This window comes from Thalassophryne amazonica, chromosome 22, assembly GCF_902500255.1.
Source record: "Thalassophryne amazonica chromosome 22, fThaAma1.1, whole genome shotgun sequence".
Taxonomy (NCBI): Eukaryota; Metazoa; Chordata; class Actinopteri; order Batrachoidiformes; family Batrachoididae; genus Thalassophryne; species Thalassophryne amazonica.
The window spans coordinates 30,254,027-30,274,951 of record NC_047124.1 but is presented as its reverse complement, the minus strand read 5'-3'; the positions used below and the strand labels follow the sequence as shown (position 1 = coordinate 30,274,951).

Here is a 20,925-nt window from a genome sequence, read left to right as displayed (position 1 = left end):
ACGCATTGACTCGTAGTGACACAGTGTTTTTGAATAGGTTGCGTAATGTTCACATTGAGTTCACAAAATTAATGCGTGCCAGAAGTTTTGAACATTTCAACCATTTGTTTGCACACTTGCACGCACAGCTAACGCACAGTTTACAACAGCTTTACGTGTGCGGTAATCAAATTTGTGCAAGTGTCAAGGTACCTTAAGACATGTTGAGTAGCACAGGAATGTTCATGTATCCATCCCCTGCCTTGACTAAAGAAAACTGGCTGTAAAATAGCACATTTGTATAAATCTAATCCTTATATTTACGTTTTATGATTACGTGTGGCCTCTGAAAATGGAGGGACTATGTTTAAAAATAGCTTCATTCCTGGATGGTTAATGTGACACAGGTTATCTTGTGAACGTCGTGCAGTGGAGAACGCATTTGGAATCATCTCAAAGGTAGTTACTTAAAATATTTATATTGTAATGGCTTGGTAAAGCAGTTGCACTGTCATTCCTTCTCATGTGTTACATAATGTGTATGTAAAATTATGTTTATTCTAGATGTAACATCGCGTTCAGATGCGCTGCGTGCAATAAGACGCATTGACTCATAGTGACACAGTATTTTCGAATAGGTTGCGTAATGTTCACGTCTAGTTCACAAAATGAATGCGTGCCAGATGTTTTGAACATTTCAAAATTTTCTTTACACATTTGCACGCGCAACTAATGCACAGTTTACAACAGCTTTACGTGTGCGGTAATCAAATTTGTGCCACTGTCAAGGTACCTTAAGACATGTTGAGTAGCACCGGAATGTTCATGTATCCATCCCCTGCCTTGACTAAAGAAAACTGGCCGTAAAATAGCACAGTTGTATTAAAGCTAATCCTTATATTTATGTTTTATGATTACGTGTGGCCTCTAAAAATGGAGGGACTATGTCTAAAAATGTCTTTAATTCCTGAATGGTTAATGTGACACATTTGTTGATCCTCTTAAAAAGTCTGCACGACAGGGAATTTTATTTTGATGCCGAATGTACCAACTTCCGTTTTCTATTTGTTGTTTTGTCGAACTTGACGCACCTCCCACCGCACAAGAAGCACTTTGTCCGCGCGGAGGGGGCGATGGGGGAGGAGAAGAGGAAGGAGGGGGTGTGTGTGACAGACGAAAGGTGGAGGGGGAGGTGGGAGGAGGCCGGTCCGGTTACTCCTGCACTACGGACCGAGGAGGCCCAAACCACAGGAGCAGCGATGCGGGTCGGGGAGCAGCGGATCGGGCGCACTGGGATGCACCGGGTCACCGGGAGGAGATGATTCTGCAGGCGGGAGTGATGGCGATGATGCACCGACACCGGAGCGGCGGATTCCTGCAGACACCGACAAAGTGCATCAAAAACCCGCAACCGACGGCGAGCCGCTGCGATCAGCGCCTCCTCACCGACGCGCAACCGGATTTCCACACCGATCCGTGATCCAAAGCAGCCTCCAGTCACACTCCAACTCGTCCCCGGGATGAGGGCCGCCAGCTTCGAACCGAGCCTGCGTCTTCTTTGTGCACGTCCGCCGGTTCCGACGTGAACGCGCAGCGTGTTGTGCGCAGCGGACCACGCGCGATCGGGGACGATGGTGGTCCGGTGTTACCGGAGCAAGCTGCCGGTGTGGGCCGCGCTGTGCGTGCTGGTACTCGGCTGGTTCTACATCTTCCCCGTCTACAGGCTCCCACGCGACAAAGAGATCGTGGACGAGGTGCTGAGGCAGGGACACGGGTGGGAGAAGAACCAGACTGGCATCGATCTGTACAGGTTCGTCTGGTGGTGACCTTGTTAAGAATTTACAAGGAACTAATCACGAGAGTCTGGTATCAAAGCGGGTTTAAAAGCCTTTGAAGGTGCGTGTTTTGTGGGTGTTTTTGCGTGGAAGCTAGACCTGATTGAGATTCCCTTTTTCCTCTTGTTTGGCATCTCAAGAATTGTCTTTCTGACTTCACACTGGTGTCACTCATAAGTTTTCTTTTAAATGCAGTCTTCCTTATGATGTCATAAAGAACTGTAAGATCAAAGGAAAAACTCACCTTTTGCCAGAAGGTGGAGGATCACAGTCTACTTGGAGCTCCACCATATGGATTTTTTGGGGTCCGATACTGATACTAATATTGGGAAGGAAAAAAAAAAACATCGATATATCTGCCGATATGTACGTAAAAAATAGACGTTTCATTATCAAACTCTTATGTCAAAGAAATGTAATGTAATTAAAGCTTGATGTTTTAGTTTCAACATGAACTTTATTATAAATAACTACACACATAACCAACAATCACCCAATGTATGTAAACCTGGCCTTCCAGGGGTACTGAAAAGGGGAGAATAAGGAGAAGGATTCTAGGGGCCCATGATTGACAGAGGCCCAGAGAGGCTCCTATTACAATTATAATATTGACAAAATAATATTTGGGGGGGGAGCAGTAAGATTTCTTTTCATGGGGCCCAGAATCCCTGGCGCTTTTGGGCCCCGGGATTTTTGCTGCCTTCAATCAGATTGGCAGTCGCTATTTTATTGCCATTTGACTAAAATAATTTTTTTATCACAATATCAATCCCCCCAAGGTGCTTCAAAAGGTTCAGGTCCTACGTTGGCAACAGTGGTAAAACAGACTTCTTGTCTATTTTGGCCCTGCCTAGCTGGTAACATAGGGACCACTTACCTCTTGTTGCTGTAAAACGCCCACTCTGATTGAAAATGAGTGGCTTCTGGTTGCTTCTTCCTCTTATAGCTCATGTGACCAAGGGGTGAGGGGGTCCCAGGCATGCTTAACAGCATTCTAAACAACATAGTCAGAGCACTCTCTTCTGTACAAACTGTAATGACAACATTTCCAAGAGCCAAAGTGTTTTTCTGCATAGTGTATGTCGGTAAAAATAATGCAGATACCAATATTTATCTAGAAAGCAAGATGTGTGTGTGTGTGTGTGTGTGTGTGTGTGTGTGTGTGTGTGTGTGTGTGTGTGTGTGTGTGTGTGTGTGTGTGTGTGTGTGTGTGTGTATGTTTCTGTTTGTCAGATCGGCCTCAGCTTTCGGATATGGCTTGAGCATGGCATGATGATGTGCATCCTTTATTATGAAAATATTTGGGATTAATTTTCAAAACCTTTATTTTGAAGTCATCATCATTGTTGTCACAAGGCGGAACGTTCTCAGGCGCCAGTTTCAACAAAGATCGTCAACAAAGCTACCACTTTTCTATAGGAATACTTCCTACGGGCACTAGTGTTTGTAAAAAGCTCATATCGGCCAGTATTTTTGGCCAACCAATATATAGGTCACAGGATCTTATTCTTCTTGTATATGTGAGACAAAGTAGTTCCCCGAGGTAACGTCAGTTGCGTTCATTCTGAATGGGTGACACCTGCAGATGGTTCAAGGAGGTGATACGGGTTCAGTCTAGGAGCTAGGTGTACTCCACTTTTTCATGCCTTGAACCCTGGCAGATCTGTTGGTTGAGCTCTTTGTTTTCTTGGGAAGTTTCCTCAAAAGTGGCAAGACTTGAGTTTTCTTTGAGATATTTCACCAAGTGGCTTCGTCAGTTGACGTAAATTGACTTGTATCCCCTTCAGATTTGGAATATCTCTGGATAACCAATTCAGGTGACCAGTTGGAGGCAATGTTGATGTTGATGTGAAAGATGCTAGGATCAAGGTATAGGTCCCCTTGATGGAAAGGAAGGTATAGATGGAAATTATTAGAATTTATTCAAAGATTGAAAAAGTTTCTCGCCCTCTTTTGTAGCTAATCTGACTTGAGGCTAAAGAAACCACTTAGATGATTCATGGCAAATCTTGATGGCTACAGAAGAAATATCAAGATCAGCCATTCCCAAATGTAACCACAGAGCCCACTTTGAAATTTGAAAATCGTCTGATTCCCACCGAAAATCACAATTTTGATCGACACGAGACAAAGAAAAAGTATTTTCATTTAGATAGTCTGGTTACATTTTAAAAACAACCAATGGTTTGAAGGTCATTTCAATTTATTTATTTCAAGTTATTTTCATTTATATAGCACCAAATCACAACAAAGTTGCCTCAAGGCGCTTCACATAAGTAAGGTCTAACCTTACCAACCCCTAGAGTAAGCACACAGGTGACAGTGGTAAGGAAAAACTCCCTCTGATGATATTGAGGAAGAAACCTCAAGCAGACCAGACTCAAAGGGGCGACCCTCTGGTACTTTCAGGGGGTACTTTAAAATTTTATTACAAAATTGGTGTCCTGTCCAGGGTGTATGCTGCTTTTCACGCTATGACTGCTGGGATAGGCTCCAGCCCCGCCGTAACCCTTAACTGGAGTAAGTGGGTATCGAAAATGAATGAATGAATGAATTGACAATCAAAGATGTCTTTTTAATTTAGATTTAATGACCTCTCACAGCCAAGCTGCAGTACTCTCATACCCTACTAGGGGGCTGCAACCCACTTGGAGGTACTACAGGTGAGCCATGGTTCCGTTACTGAGCCAACACCTGCCTGGATGGGATTTGATAATGGACTATGAAGTCATATAATGAGATCGTTTCCTGTTGCATGCTGTATTTGACCTCGCACTGGCGTTCTACAGATTGCCAGATATTGCACCGGCTCTCCGAGCACGGAATTAAATAACGTCGCACCTTAGTTGGCAGCAGCCCACCTGACCCGCTCTATGTAATTAGTGTCAAACTGTTTGGAGATCACAGAGGCCAAATTGAATTACGCTTCCCGTCTGCACAGAAAGCTGCTGTCTGAATGCTGCGAGCCGCGGAGGATGTTTGCAGTGACCAAGGAGAACTCTCCCGTGGGGAAAGTCCTCTGGTACGATGGGGAATTCTACCACTCCCACACCGTCAACAACGAGACCTACTCCCTCTTTGTACAGGTAAGATATTGTTTATCTTTCATGCCGTTGTGGTTTTTGGCGGTTTTGTAATTTATTTGTCGACAGAAGAGACATCCACAGAGTTCCCCAGTCCAGACATGGCTACGGTCCTTCAATGTATCAGTTGATGGAAAATGTTTTTTCTGCTACTCAGTGGAATATGACACTGCTGCAGAGGCTGTTGGCTTCAAGACGGAGCCTTGTTGATTGGTAATGGAAGGTGGGAGGGGCATAGAGAGGCACTCTCAGAATAGAGGGATGAATGGTCAAGCTTTTAGCGAGCAGTGAAGTCAGTGATGGGGTAGAAACAGGTCTATCTCACCCAACGTGTGTTCGAATAGGGTATTACGAAACAATTTCAGCATTTTCTTGTGTCTGTATTAGTGTTAGAGGTCTCAAGGCCAGGTTTGTAATGCCTTGGCCTCACTATGTAATGACTCGGTCTTGGCCTTGGCCTCTAGAAAAATTAGCCAGGAAAGTTCGAGGCCACTTGTGTTTACTTATTTTTCACACTCTTTACTTGCCACTAACCAAAAAAGTGCCCATCACATTAACTTTACGCATATGATTGTCTATGCACGCAATGCTTGAATGCATTGTTTTCTGGTCACCACAGTACTACACACACAGACACAAGCTACGCTATGTTACGTCCACAAATACTAATGTGTAGAAATTGTGTCACTACCCAAGCATTCTTATATTCCTATGCCTGGGTAATGTACTAATGTCTGTGTTCCAAACACATTGCATCACAACAGTACACTAAAGATTATGTAAGGACATATCCAACTCACTTGGTTGTGGCTTGAAATTATATGTGAGTCGATGGGAACATTCTGCAGAAACTACGATAGACTTTGCGTTTTTACAAAGTGAAAATATCAGCTATATCCAAGACAAGTCCAAGACAAATTTCCCTTTAGGGACAATAAAGTATGTCGTATCGTATATGTTTCAGTTTTAAAGTAATGCACTAATTTTGAAGGTTATAGCGTTTACAGACACACATGCCAAAAGGCATTATGGGAAAATGGAGCTTCCTGTCATCAGTGGTTGGTCGGTTTATAAAAACCAACACACACATTACAGTAACTTGTGTGTTGGTTTTTATAAACCGATCAACCACTGAGGCCTTGGGGAGGTGGACTCAACTAGAATACTGGTGTGACGTACCCAACCTACTAATGGCAATAGTTGAAAAGTGAACTCCCATATTTTCAGGATTATAAGACAGTTTTCTCCAATCCAGTATGTGGTATTCACAGACAGGAGTACAATGTGCAGTCAAGGACTAGAGGGTGTCCAGTTTGATGACCTCAGAACTACATCTCTGCTTTTTTGCAGATGATGTGGCTTTGTTGGCTTCATCAGTGACCTCTGACGTGGTCACAAAATTTCAATAAATTTCAAGAAGAGCCTTTCTGCTTTTCAAACAACTAAACAAACTAAATGATCAGTACCTTTTCTCTATGATGCAGTGGATGGCTGAACTCATGACAGAAAATAATCAACTGAAATTTTGTGTGGGTTCGGATTAGGGATGGGCGATATTGCCTAAAATCCATATTGCGATATACATTGCAGCCTCTTCTGATAACGATATATATCACAATATATAAATTATAATAGAATGGAAAATGCTAAATAAATGAATTAATTAATGAATACATGAACATTTCCAAGTCAGTGAATATGTATTGGACTTCAATTACATCAATCATTAAGAAATATAAACTGTATGATACTGTACAGTAAATCTAATTCAAGTATGCAGTCCTCAATTATTGAGTGATCATGCTAGAAGGATACAAGTGAGGGAAGCCACTAACACATGCATGACAGCTCCGGTAGAATTATAGGCTCCTGTGGATATGAGTGGAGAAACTGAGAACGGTGCATTTGTCTGTTGCATTCCTGTTCAAAAACAGATCAAATCTAGGCTCAGTGTTCATATGTGTATTCTGGGAAAGAGCAGCTGAAATTTTGCAAGGGATATCACCAGGTGGTGGAAGGAACACTTTGAGGATCTCCTCTTCTCCTCTGACATGCCCTCCTTTGAGCAGGCAGGGAAGTCTAATGGAAGTCCCTGACGTAGTCAAAAAAACTCCTCAGTGGCAAATCGCTGGGAGCAGATGGAATTCCCACTGAGATGCTGAAGTCTTTGGATGTTGTTGGGCTGTCATGCTGTACCATGTACATGCCTGTACCATGTTGTGTGGACAATACCTCTGGACTGACAAACTGGGGTGGTGTTTCCCATCTTTTAAAAAAGTGTTCCAGTTATAGAGGAATTACACGACTCAGCCTCCTTGGGAAAGCCAATGCCAGGGTACTAGAGAGGAGTCTTCGACCGATAGTCGAAATTCAGGTTCAGGATGAGCAAAGTACGTTCTGTCATGGTCATGGAACGGAACCTAGGAGGGCCCACATGATCTAGGATCCAGATAGTGACTGTTGGACTATTTTTACTGGGTTTGATGCTCGTGTTTGGGTGAGGGTGGTCGTGTCTGGAAACACGACCCAATGAGAAATGCTGTTGCTGTGGTTTTTGTATCCAGGGAATCACATCTATAATAATAATCAAGATTGATTCCTCATTACTCTTGTCAATACTCCGGCGGCCTAAATTCTCAGATGGTGCATGGGAGGAATATCAAACTGTAATCTGAAAGCACGAGCTGTGGATGCTCATTTATTGGAGATGTAAGAATAAAGTGCACAATTTAACCTCTTTTACACATCATTTGCTGTAAGTTATGCTCTAAAATCTAAATAGTGATGTGCAGATGGAATAAAATATGAGTGTTTGACAGTTTAATGAAGGCAGTTTGGTTTGTGGTGTTTACGCTTTGAAGCAAACAGAGCAGCACCATGGTCTTCCAGGAACAACATACTGGTTTCTCTGGATAAGCTGTAAGTGTTGTGTTTTGGCAGAAATTCCACAAGTTGGAATCTCATCAAACAAATTAGCAGTGAGAGATTACAGACCCCCGAAGCCCTGGTGGTCAGCTCTCCACATGTGGAGAGTGATCCGGGTTTCATATCCTCTTGATACATCAGGAAAGCTCAGCTGCTTTCCAGATTTAATCATTTACCGTAACCAGTTTGGGAGGGACAGAGTATGTGGTTCCATAGCTGTCCTAGTACGCAGGGAACCCATTAGTGATGGTTCTGCATTCTCTGAATGACCGTTAATCAATAGGAATATCACTGGAGGCAAAGGTCAAAGGGCCCTATCTTGACAATCTTTACCACAGAGTCTAAAGTGCATAACACAAACGTATGTGGTGTGCGTCCAGTCCAGTGTTTGGTGCCAATGCCGTCCACACTGATTTCTGTTTAAATATTTTAGAATACATCCAATGTGTATTAATATGTTTGTTGCAACAGTTATTAAACATTCCGTAGTCAAATTCAACTTTTGGTGGCTTCCCTCACTAGTCCCCTTCCAGCATGGTAGAGCTACCTACGAAGTTAACTAACATGACAAGAGAGCTAATGTTAGTTGTGCAGCTAACGTTAACCTGTGTTGGCTGTCTCAAGGTGAGCATACCAACAAAAATAATTAAAGCAATGGAATAATATTACTGGAAATGTTCAACAACTGCCTTAAGGATCAACAGTTTTCACTAGTGACACGTGGGTCAGGGCTTTTTTTTAACACTGGCACCAACCCGACGCATCATGAGAGCTAATCCACACCACCCATCATCCAAAAATATATCCTGTAGAATATGTCTCTTCTTTAATCCAAATTTTAAAAACAATAGGCACTAATACAAACAACAAGAATTTGCACCGTGGGATACAACAAAGCAACTACACCATAGCAAAGTCACAGAACAAAAGCAAAGAAAACACTCATCATGGAGGAAAAAAATGGAAAAACTCAGAGGGATAAACTAAATAAAAGAACACAACCAGGAAACAGAAAACAGGATAATAAACTAAACCAAACCACATGACCGTGCACTATGACAGTGTCTCTATAGCTTATTTTTATGTTGGAAAATAGCTTAGCAAGCCACCAGAAATACTTTGTCTCAGTGGTTTCGTTGTTTTCAGTGGGACCGATGTGCATGGTATGGGTTTTAGTGACAACAATAGAGGTAATGACTAACTTATAATGTACAGTGAATAAAAGTACTCACCCTCAGCAGGAACATTGTACATTGCATTAAACTTTTTGACCAATCTAAAATTATGTGTATAAGACAATATGACAATAATATTACAAGAATAATCAGTAAATGCTCAGCTTTTGAGAAATTGCCCCCAAATCTGTGCAAGTTTTGGATGGATGTACCCCTTAAATTAGAAATGTGCATTCATATTGTACCATTTTGTTTGAAATGATTGTATGCTGGTTTCCTGAGCCTGACATTCCTGCACAGCCTGCTGCTGCCTTCTACAAATGGAAATTTGTGTGTCGGTATCTAATGTTGACTTTGGATATTTTTAGAATTAAGGTAACTAGTAGTTTAGTGGGATGGGTGAAGTACCAACTCACACAGGCTCAACGATTGCAGGTTTGACCAACCAGCTACACAACACAGAACTGATGACGGCTATCTGGGCGTCTAGCCAAAGAATGTGCCAATTAGAGCTTTGTTTTGAAATTACTGGTTAGATAACGGCCCAAACACAGCATTTATGTGTCGTATGCTTTCTGTTAACATTTATTATATTAGAGTCGCTGTTAAATTTCAGTTTGATGAACTCATCCTGTACAAAATCATAAAAATTAAATTGATATTGTTTTTTTTTACCTCCGCCAAGGAGGTTATGTTTTCGGTCGAGTTTGTTTGCTTGTTTGTTTGTCTGTCTGTTTGTCAGCAGGATAACTCAAAAAGTTTTGAACGGATTTTGATGAAATTTTGTGGAGTGGTTGGAAATGACAAGAGGAACAAGTGATTAAATTTTAGTGGTGATCCGGATCACGATCTGGATCCAGGAATTTTTTAAAGGATTCTTCACCATTGCTGGATAGGGGGAATTTTGACATTCTAGTTTCTAACTCCACAAAAACAAGGCAGAAAGGCTTGAAAAAAAATTAGGGTGTAACATAGTCAAATGTTCTATCAAACAACAAAGTTTGGTGATGATCGGATCCGGATTCCGGATCTGGTGATCCAGAATATGTAAAAATATAGGGAAAATGGAAAATGTGTCAGTGTGAGGTGACAAATGAAGCTAGAGATGCACAACTAACACCAAATCTGTACTGATTCAGTAAGGTGTCATCAGATTTGATGTAGCTTCAAATGTTATGGAGCTAGATCCAGAAGAAAACCGCCATTACCGAAAAATCGTTTTTATACAATAACTTTTGAACTAATAAAGACATAAAAGTGATTCCAAGTTCTAGTGGTATGTTTTCATGGTCAAGGATGTCAAATATACAGGAAAGAAAAGTGTATGTATCATAGTTTTGGTTGTAACACTGAATTGTTGAATGTGGCAAGGAGGGAATCTCTTTAGGGTCAGTGACCCTATGGCCTTGTGTAGCACATGCACCACTTAAAAAATAGTTCTATTTCAGAATTTACTGTTATTTATTTAGAGAAGTGTTTCATAAATGTTAAAAATTCATATATTTGCAGTTTAGTTGAATAATAAATTGAATTTTGTCTCTTATTTGTTTTTGTCTATAAGCACATACAATTTCAATATCAGTGCTCAGATGACAGTAGCTTCTGGGAAAGATGCAAGTTGCAATAAACTGCGATGCCAAGCGCTAAGGATACATGCTATCCAGTCACAGCAGATGAAACGTTTTTTACTAGCAAACATCATTGTTAGACTTTTTTAGGTTCAATGATTCCACGGCGTGTAGATGTTGTGGCGTCAGTGACCCCATGGCCTTGGCGGAGGTTTGCACTCTCAGAGTGCTTCTAGTTTTGGTTTCTTTTTTGTTGGTGGTGATTTTGTTTGTTTTTTTACTTGTTTGTTTTTTGTTTTGTTTTTTTGTTTGTTTTTGTAAGACCATCCTGGATACAAGTAGCTGTGGCCTTGGTTGTGATCAAACATTGGCTTTGGAAATTAAAAAAATAAAAATAACTGACAAAGGCAACCACACCTGCTCCTAATTTGCGTTGTGCATATGATGATGATTCCCTGCAACAAGTCTAGACATGTCCAGCAGGTGGCAGCATTCATCAATCCATCTGATGCATCCATCAAAGTTAATAAAATTCTAATCAATTTATTGTCGTTATTTCAATTTCAATTTATTTTCATTCATATAGCGCCAAATCACAACAGAGTTGCCTCAAAGTGTTTCACACAGGTAAGGTCTAACCTTACCAACCCCCAGAGCAACAGTGGTAAGGAAAAACTCCCTCTAAGGAAGAAACCTCAAGCAGACCAGACTCAACTTGGTGACCCTCTGCTTGGGCCATGCTACAAACATTTTTTTTCATTCCCATGGCAACAACGTGTGAGGGATGGTGTCATTTATGTATTTAATAGCAGTGTGAGATTCTGCAGACATTTGTGATCTACACCAAACTCCAATCTCTGCTCCTCAAAACTTTTAACATGAATATCCCAGTAAGTGCACAATAAAACACATTTTAAATATGCCCATACTGACTCAAGCTCCCAGCACAACAAATGAAGTCTTAACAGCAGTGATCCCCAGTGGATTTAATCATTCACATCTTGAAAATGATGCCATCTTTTTGAACTCACTAGCATCACATACCGCAATGCTAACGGATTAACATTAGCATGTGCTGAGTGTCTCTTTTCTGAGGATTTTATGGCAAATATCTGTAATAATATGACTTACTGTGCTTTTAACTGTCTTATCGGATAATCTAAGAAGTGTGTACTCCAGTAATTTTCACTCTATTTAATTTGTTATGTAGTGTGGTTAGTCTGTTAGCAGGTATCACAGCTTAGCTTATGTTAGCATGGTTACAGAGGCAATAAGCTGGCCATAATTTTTAAACCTTAGAGCCCAAAGGGTATTTTCTTTATTTTATCATACGTTAAGAAATTCCCCTTCTGAAGTGCTTATTTTTCATATAATGACCATTTGTTGCATATCAAAATGTTCAGAACAGTCTCATCTTTCTAAATGTCAATGTATAAAGATATAATCTATTAACTGAATTATGATGAAACCATGTCCAGGATGGAGGAGAGCATCACTGGTGCTCTAAGGGTTAATACTCACACCCAAACCATTCAAACCGCCATCATGAACCACACGTCAGAAATACCCGAAAAAAACTGCCAGCTTTTTACTCCAGCTCTGCATGCCTTTATGAGTAGGTGGAATAAGTATGGCCAAGCTATTTATAGCCACAAGCATGGCTGCCCATTGACTAATCGGAAATTGAAGAAAAAATATGAATATTCTGTTAAATGGACAACAAAACATAGATTAAATATGTTCATGCAACCCTTAGCATTCAGCACACCAAATCTGGTGTAGATAGACTCAAAACTGAAGATTTCTATAAGCATCACACACACACACACACTTTCGTCTTTATTTGCATAGATTCCGTCACTGCAGGCACGCGTTGGCTTTTCCTAAGAGACACATGATTAACTGTGCATGCGGTTGCCTGGATACAAAGCCCGTCACTTCAAGGCAGCGTTTGAGCAGCAACGGATTTAAAGGTCGGCTACAATGACCGGATATGGAGTAATGTTTCTGCCATCGTGGTGCAGGTGAGGAGTTAAACATAACGCAGCAATGCCCAAATTTTGCGTGGATTAACAGCTGATATACCAATAAAATCATAACGAAAAATTATTGCGTATATGCGTGTGATTGCCCAGACAAAAATTGTGTCAAACCATTTTTCACTCAAAAAACAAAGAAATAAAATTGTCTGAATCATACAATTCTCTTATTTTTATCTATTTTGTTGCGAGCGCATTCCAGTCGTCGCGGCGGCAGCCGGAAATCAAACTCCCAGTTGTCCAAATTACAAATCAGTGGATTTGGTTTTCTGATTTTATTGTGAAAGTTCTGGCCGGAAGTGGTGATTTATTTATTTATTTGCCATTTTGACACTGCCATTCTTCAGATGCCATGTTCACAAAATAACTTCCACCTCTAAGATGTGTAGTTTTGCTTCCAATCGGCATCGCCCTCATTGCATCACAACCAATCAGTTATGCTCAGTTTGTGTGGGTTCAAAAACAACATTGTTTGTCTATTTATTGATGCACGCCAGATTAGGATAGTTCTTGATAAAAGACCATAAGGTTGCCCAAACCTAAGCAAATAGTACAAATACATTCCCTTCATGCTACATTATTACACTGAAAAAAGAGAATGTTTGAACCAACTTAAAAAAGTGTTACAATTTGTAAAAACCTGAATGAATTAAGTTGTTTCAACTTACGTTTGTAAGTTAGAGTTGATTTAACTTTCAAACGTGAGTTCAAACAACTTAATTCATTCAGGATTTTACAAATTGTAACACTTTTTAAGTTGGTTCAAACATTCTCTTTTTTCAGTGTACTGGCTAATACCAGCCGACATCATTTTGGCCCCAACTTTTGTCCTTATTTGAAAATTGAAAAAATCAAGCCCGATAAGTAGTTATGTATGATTCCCATTACACAAATGTTCTTCTGCAAAACACAACTTCTGCATTTTTCCCAACACTTTCCAAAAAGCTAAAATGTCTCCATTAACATCTCAAAATTGTCTTCTGCTGAAGAGAGCAGCATGCTTTTCATTTTGAGGAATAGGATCAGAAGACGCCTTCTGCTCAGAGAACAGTCAGTCGTGATTACGACATATTGAACCCGCTCATCCAATTTCATCTACCTTTACACAAGAATATCCAGATCGGCGCTTAAATTATTCACATTTTGTGGATCACTATTTAATCCAATATCACAACTTTTTTTTAAAGATGGCTAAAACTTTCCAGATTGTTCAATATGTTCAATAATACTACTTTTTACTGCAGATTACACCTGTTTCCAGCCCCAACTGGGTATCCTGTTTGTTTTTGGTTGGTTGGTTTGTTGGGTGATCAGTTGAGTTTTTTGCACCAGAACATGCACAACTGGGTACCAAAAATCAGCAATAGGAGACCACCTCAAGACCATATTTGTCTCAGGTTAGGTCTGGGAGGATGTGCTTGGACCATGCATCTACATGTCCACCATATGATGGATCTGTCCTGGGTGTCGATGCCCATATCTGGATTGTAGCCATCTCACAATACAAGTACTATACCTCTTCTGGGTCTTCTTAACCGGCAAGCGACCAGGCTATTTTAGTGACTAATATGACCGAGTGGGGTTATTTATGACCTCATTGACTTTATATTGGAATACATCTACATAAATGATCTGTCTTAGGGTTCTTCATATTTATTTCACTTTCTACTATAGTTGTCCATCATCCTTTTCATCCTCACTCTGGGCACCGAGAATCGATCTCAATGCTTGTGCAGCTATAAATCTTGCTAATCTAGGTCTGTTTTCATGCTTCCTTGCTAAAAAGTGAAATATAATGACTAGAGTTGGTAAATTACAATACGATCTGAATTTATAATGTCAAAAATCTCATAGATCTTCCTGGGGTCATAAGTGACCCTGCACAAGTTTGGATTATACTTGCCACACGGATCAGCTGATCTTTGCAAAATTATCTGAACAAATGCAGGACAAATAGATTAACAAATTCATGGTAGGAAACCTTTTTTTCTGATTAAAATGAGAAAAATGGTGCACAAAAATATATGCCTTGAGGGTTAAGTAAATGTATTGGACACAGAGATGTTCCAACTGTAACCAAGGATGCTCTGACAAGACTGAGAACCAGAGACATCCAATCATGGCCTTGGGTTACTAGTTAGCATTCACATCATACAGTAAGATGCAGTGGACCCTAAAGACTCTGACCTACATACTCCTACAAAAGTATCACCATCACCAACCTCCATCCAATGACCTCATGGCTCCATCAACTCTTCCCACAAGTCTCTTGATCTCATGAATGTCTCCATCACAGACAGACGGTCTTTGTGGTTGACTCCAGGAATGTATTGCAAGTTTAGATTCAGTACAATTGCACTGACTCATTACTCAGCTTTTCAAGTGTCACGCTCGGGGCATCAAGGGGTCCCAAAAAGATCGGCGAGCTTTTCCTCGATGTCAAAGGCATAATTATTGTCCCGGCCACTAACTACCAGCTTAGCCTTTAAGCTTGACAGGCTGAGTTAAGGGGAAAATGATACATTTTGATAATGTGTTCATCAGGAAAGAACAAAATATTTTCAACCAGCTATTCCAAAAGGAAAAGGGATCCTCATAGTTTCCGGAATGAGTTTGAGTACTTTCCGCTGTAATAAAAGTTTCTGTCCTCAAATTGTAGCCGAGTTTGTTGGGTCCCTCTTTCGTGATGTGCTGTTAGAAGGGTATTGTTCTCATTGACACTGACCCTCGTCACGGTCCAAAAGAGACCCCGAGGCAAAAAGAAGTGTGCGTGTGTGCTCCAAGGCGCATAATGGACACAGTTGTTTCTGTTGTGGTGCTTCAGTCATGGTTGTCTTTTAAACGCTGATCAAGTTGTGTCTCATGTCTGCCTCAGCATTTCCATTCTGCTAAAAGTCGGGGGGAACTCGTCAAGTAATAAAATGTCTCTTCTGTCCAGGACAACCCTCTGCACCTGCTGCTGAAGAAATGCGCAGTGGTGGGAAATGGTGGCATCCTCAGGCACAGCGGATGCGGGCGGGACATCGACCAGGCCGACTTCATCATGCGGTGAGAGACAAAGAAGCCTTTGCGTGAGAGTGTGTGTGTGTGTGTGTGTGTGTGTGTGTGTGTGTGTGTGTGTGTGTGCGCGCGTGTATGTGGACTCCGATCACTGCTTCACTGCTCCTCCTGACTTGATGTGAACTGATGTTGACTCCGGCCCGGAAACAAACAGGGGGCTGCAGTGATGCCACAAGGAAACCGTAGGAAAGAACAAAAAAAAATGCATCATATCAAAGGGGAAAAAAAGGAATTTGCAGCTTGATTACACCCACAAGCAGGAGCCTATGTGGCCGTAGCATCTTTAGTCCCGACTTTGTGTCCGAATATGTAGAAAATGTCAGTTTTGATCTCATTTAGAACAAAGATCGAGGGTAAGCCAAGGACAACGGGATTTGATTGTGGGAATAATTGGCTAAAACTCTAAGACATGGGGCCAAAATCAAACCAGAATTCAATCATTCGTTCATTCATTATCCAGGTCCAGGTTGCAGTGGCAGTAGACCAGGTAGACCAGCCAAGTTCTCTAACTCTTGCTGGTGGAACCTGAGTTGTTCCCAAACCACCTGGGAGATATAATCCCTGGTCTTCCCCGGGAACTCCCAATTGGACATGCCTGGAATACCTCAATAGGGAGACCCCCTTCCCCCCCTCACAGGACACCTCAGAGGACCCAGTCATATGCCTTTTCCAAGTCCATGGAAGGGTAAAGTGCTCGTCCATTGTTCCAAGACTAGGATGGAACCCACATTGCTCCTCCTCAACTCGAATTTTGGGTATTGTTTGAAGTCTGGCTTCGGCTTTCCTAGGGACATTGAGAAGTGTCATTCCCCTATAACTGGAAGACACTCACGTGTCCCCTTTTTTAAAGATGGGAACCGCCACTCCAGTTTGCCCATCCAGAGGTAATGTCCATGTAATTACTTAGTTAGTGTTCCATATCAAAAATCCGAACCCAGACAAAATTTCACTTGATAATTTTCGGGAATGAGATATGTTTGACTGACAGGTTTCATTAAGACCGTTGAATTAACTTTTGGGGAATTAAATGACTTGTGTCTAAAGAACGAAAAATTTATCCAGAATTCCCGATCTTCGGATTGCCACCAAATTTAAACAATTGTTCTTCTTGATAAAATTAACAATTCTACCAACATTTGGGGGAAGAAGCTGAACGGTTTTTAATATGCATTCTCTTCATGTAGGTGTAATCTTCCACCACTTTCAAAGGAATATGTGGACGATGTGGGAACCAGAACTCACATGGTGACAGCCAACCCCAGCATCATAGAGAAAAGGTACTGAGCATTTTGTTTGTTTGTTTGAAAAAGTAGAATGGCTCTTCTTGATATTGTTGCCCCGTTCAAAATTTATCAGTGCAAAATTGCCTAAAGTTTTTTTTTTTTTTTTTTTTTTTAATTGTTGAATTGTAATTATGTTATTTATTGGACACTTGCAATATACTGAAGTCACTTTATTTGCAAATGCACTTTACTTGGGATTGTGCAATATCATGACATGGTCATATTCCTTTTGTTGAAATCGTGCAGACCAGCTGACTGTTGTAATGTTGTCTTTGTGTTCGGATGTTAAATGTTGTGAATGTTGTTTATGTGTTAAACAACACTGTGAGCCCAAGACAAATTTCCCCTGTGGGGACAATAAAGTTTAACCTAACCTAACCTAAATGAATCCAACATGGAAGTGCCAAAACCTGCAGTTCCTTGAGTGGCCACTTGAGGCAGGCTTCAAAAGTCAGGCACCCTCCATAGAACCCTATGGTAAAATGAATCAGTCTGTTCATGACAACTGTACAGGGATTGAACTTTTATACAAGTAATCAGTTTATGCTATAAAAAAAAGTTCTGAAGAGTTAGCGGTGAGGTCACTCTGAGTGACAGCTCGTGTGGGCAAATGGGTCTTGGGCCCGGCGAGCTGAACTCAGTAATTCTTTCTCAGCATTTCATGACAAATATTGCAAATATAAATATTAATCCACAAATATACATACCAGAAATATTGCTTGCTACTGGTTTACTGGCTAATACTGTTCCTCTCCTTCCCGTCCTCTGTCTTCCCGTTACTCCTCCTCCCCCCGAGTGAGGAGGTGTACAGTCTGAGGGATTAATATAAAGCTTGCTGTGCAGTTAATTTTACTATTGTTCCATCAAAGAAGTCTGTACTCCAGTATTTCTGTTGGAGTAACATTTTAGTCATACTTAATTTATATATTTGCAACATTTGCAGTAATTAGCAGGTATAAAGACCCCTTTCATTGTGATTTCTCCTGTTCTGCTGAGGCAGTTTGCATGCTTTGCCCAATAATATGCATGAAGGAAACACTCAAACCAAGGTTAGCTTGTTAGCTTTAGCTTGTCTTCTAACTCTAAGATGGGCTGGCATGTTTGGATTGTATTTGTCCCGCCTATGCCATGTCAGTCCTGTCCACACTCCACCTCTTTACCCATTTGTGGATTGGATAGTTGGTAGGAGGAGTCACGCACTGCCAAAATAGCGATATTTGGGACCGCCCCTTTTGAGCTTCATGCCAGGTCATAGGTCAGAAAACCTATGGGTGATGTCACTCACCCATAGGTTATGCTGCTTTAGACGTAGACTGTGGGGGGGTTCCCATGATGCACTGTTTCTTTCTCTTTTTGCTCCGTATGCATCACTCTGCATTTAATCATTAGTGATCGATCTCTGCCCCCCTCCACAGCATGTCTTTTTCCTGGTTCTCTCCCTCAGCCCCAACCAGTCTCAGCAGAAGACTGCCCCTCCCTGAGCCTGGTTCTGCTGGAGGTTTCTTCCTGTTAAAAGGGAGTTTTTCCTTCCCACTGTAGCCAAGTGCTTGCTCATAGGGGGTCGTTTTGACCGTTGGGGTTTTTCATAATTATTGTATGGCCTTGCCTTACAATATAGAGCGCCTTGGGGCAACTGTTTGTTGTGATTTGGCGCTATATAAAAAAAAAGTTGATTGATTGATTGACTCACTGGGTTTCCAGTACAAATTTGCGAAAAAAAATTTGCGATATTGAATGTCGATAAAGCAGAATATCAAAGTGGCAGCGTTTCTGCTAATTGATAGAATGTAAATGCTGTTTTCGGTGTTATCGCGATAACTAGTCATTCTAGCGATGGTTTCACAAGAACTGTGTAGTCGTGGTATAGCATCTACTTTTTAAAAATAAGGCTTTTTCAAACCACGTCATGCGAGTGTAAAAACGTTATTGCAATAATTGGAAGGTTTTTTCTCGAAAATCACGTTTCCATTAAGCATATTTTCAATTTGCTACTTAAATTTGCACAATCTGGAGGGTAACAGAAACCCAATTAGTGTTTCTCCATGAATAATTTACAGTCCCAATGGTACTCTAAAAAAAAAAAAATTTTGAATTGCGAAGTGCAATTGAAGTCCTTTGAAAAATCCAAATTAAAGTACTGTACTTCCACAAACAGACAATTCCTCTTAGTCGCTTAAATTTCACCATTGAAGTAAGTTTGTTTTCACCTGTTCCTTTATCCTTTCTGAATTTATCGCTCTTTTTTTAGATTCCAGAACCTTCTGTGGTCGAGAAAAGCCTTCGTGGACAGCGTGAAGGTTTACGGTTCCAGCTACATGTACATGCCCGCCTTCTCCATGAAGCCGGGCACGGACCCATCACTGCGGGCATATTACGCTCTGGCCGACACCTCCTCCAACCTCACCGTGCTCTTTGCCAACCCGGAATTCCTGCGCTCGGTGGGAAAATTCTGGAAGGCCAGCGGCGTGCACGCCAAACGCCTCTCCACGGGGCTCTTCCTGGTGAGCCTGGCATTGGCGCTGTGCGAAGAAGTGACGGCCTACGGCTTCTGGCCGTTTTCCGTTGGCCTGGACGAGAAACCGGTCAGCCATCATTACTATGACAACATCCTGCCCTACAAGTGGTTCCACGCCATGCCGGAGGAGTTTGTGCAGCTTTGGCACCTGCACAAAAGCGGTACGCTGCGCGTGCGCGTGGGACGGTGCTCCCCTCAGGATGGGAGGAGTTAGAGCGCACCAAGCAGCAGTCCGTCGGAGCCAAACATGCTGCTGGAAGCAAATAAAGATGCAGGATACTTGTTGTCCTGACGAACGCGTGTGCACGTGTATGCACCCTGCTGTCCCTGCTTCTAATCCCTAATTACCATGAGAATGTCCTGCACTCAGACCAGCAGCATCAGGGACGTAACCAACGGCACTCAAAGAAAAACATTCACTCTTTCCCAATTTGCCATATCGCCATTCCAGATTTCCAATGATGTATATGCACTGATCTTATTTTTTTATGCCTCAACTGGGACTAACAGCTATAAAAGTATCAGGGGTCTTATGGGTAGGGGGTTTTTTTGTCTTTCTTGTGCTGAATACTGTATCTGACTGACATATGGGGCAGCTGGACCAAACCTCCCCCTCCGAGTCTTTTGTGAAGCAGATAGAAGGAGCGGTGGACAGGGGGTGGGGAAAAATAAAATGCACTGAAAGTGCTCAGCAATACGAGGAACAAGAGCCCCATAATGGTGTCCTGGTCTCTGCTTTGAATAGGATTGAAATTTACTAGCGAAGAACGGTGACACAGAACACTGGCTGCAATGAAACGCTGCTTTTCCGCAACAAAAGCACTTGATTGGCATTTTTTAGTGCCAAATACAGCTTTAGTTCAAAAATGGGAAATGTTAGAAATGGCATTTCAAGTATTATAGCTCTAGAACATTCAGCGGAATAGCTGGGAATTTTGTTAAAAAGAGGGAAAATGAGCCCATCCTGGTGTTTGGAGAAATGCGCTTTTTTGTGCTTTTGCCAAATTTGAGTTTTAATAAGCGCAATTCCTTTCCGAATAAGTACTGAATATGTACAGAAACTAACCACAAGTTTGCGCAATAAATTTGCTTTATCCACCTTGGTGGCTTCTTAACAGCGACTATTAGTTGTGCTAAATTTGCGAAGTGCCAAGCGAAAAGTGCAGCAATCTGATTTGCACCGTGCTCACGCTCAGTGATATGAACAGTGACATTTTACTAAACTTTAATGTGTTGATTTTTTTTTCTTTAATGTACAGTTATTTATGTCATTCTTCTTTTTAAAACTGAACCGTGGAGCGGCCGAGCCTCCGTCCTTTTTTCCGTTTTTTCTGGCAGTGGTATTTATTTTTGTGCACAAGATGGTACGCCCGTGTACAAATATATTTGTTTATATTTACAAAGTGGCTTGCAGACTGATTTTAGCTTTTTCTTATAAGTGGAAGCAATGCGAAATTCAGTGA

At 41.4% G+C, this 20,925-nt stretch overlaps 1 protein-coding gene across 1 annotated transcript; it reads left to right on the top strand.

Annotated features, from left to right (window-relative positions):
• Nucleotides 1-1,283: 1,283 nt before the first annotated feature.
• Nucleotides 1,284-20,332, top strand: st8sia1 (ST8 alpha-N-acetyl-neuraminide alpha-2,8-sialyltransferase 1). Its single transcript, XM_034163347.1, has 5 exons — nucleotides 1,284-1,789; nucleotides 4,756-4,900; nucleotides 15,543-15,652; nucleotides 16,849-16,941; nucleotides 19,196-20,332. The coding sequence occupies exons 1-5, from the start codon at nucleotides 1,611-1,613 to the stop codon at nucleotides 19,674-19,676; spliced, it is 1,008 nt and encodes a 335-aa protein (XP_034019238.1). The 5' UTR covers nucleotides 1,284-1,610; the 3' UTR covers nucleotides 19,677-20,332.
• Nucleotides 20,333-20,925: the final 593 nt, after the last annotated feature.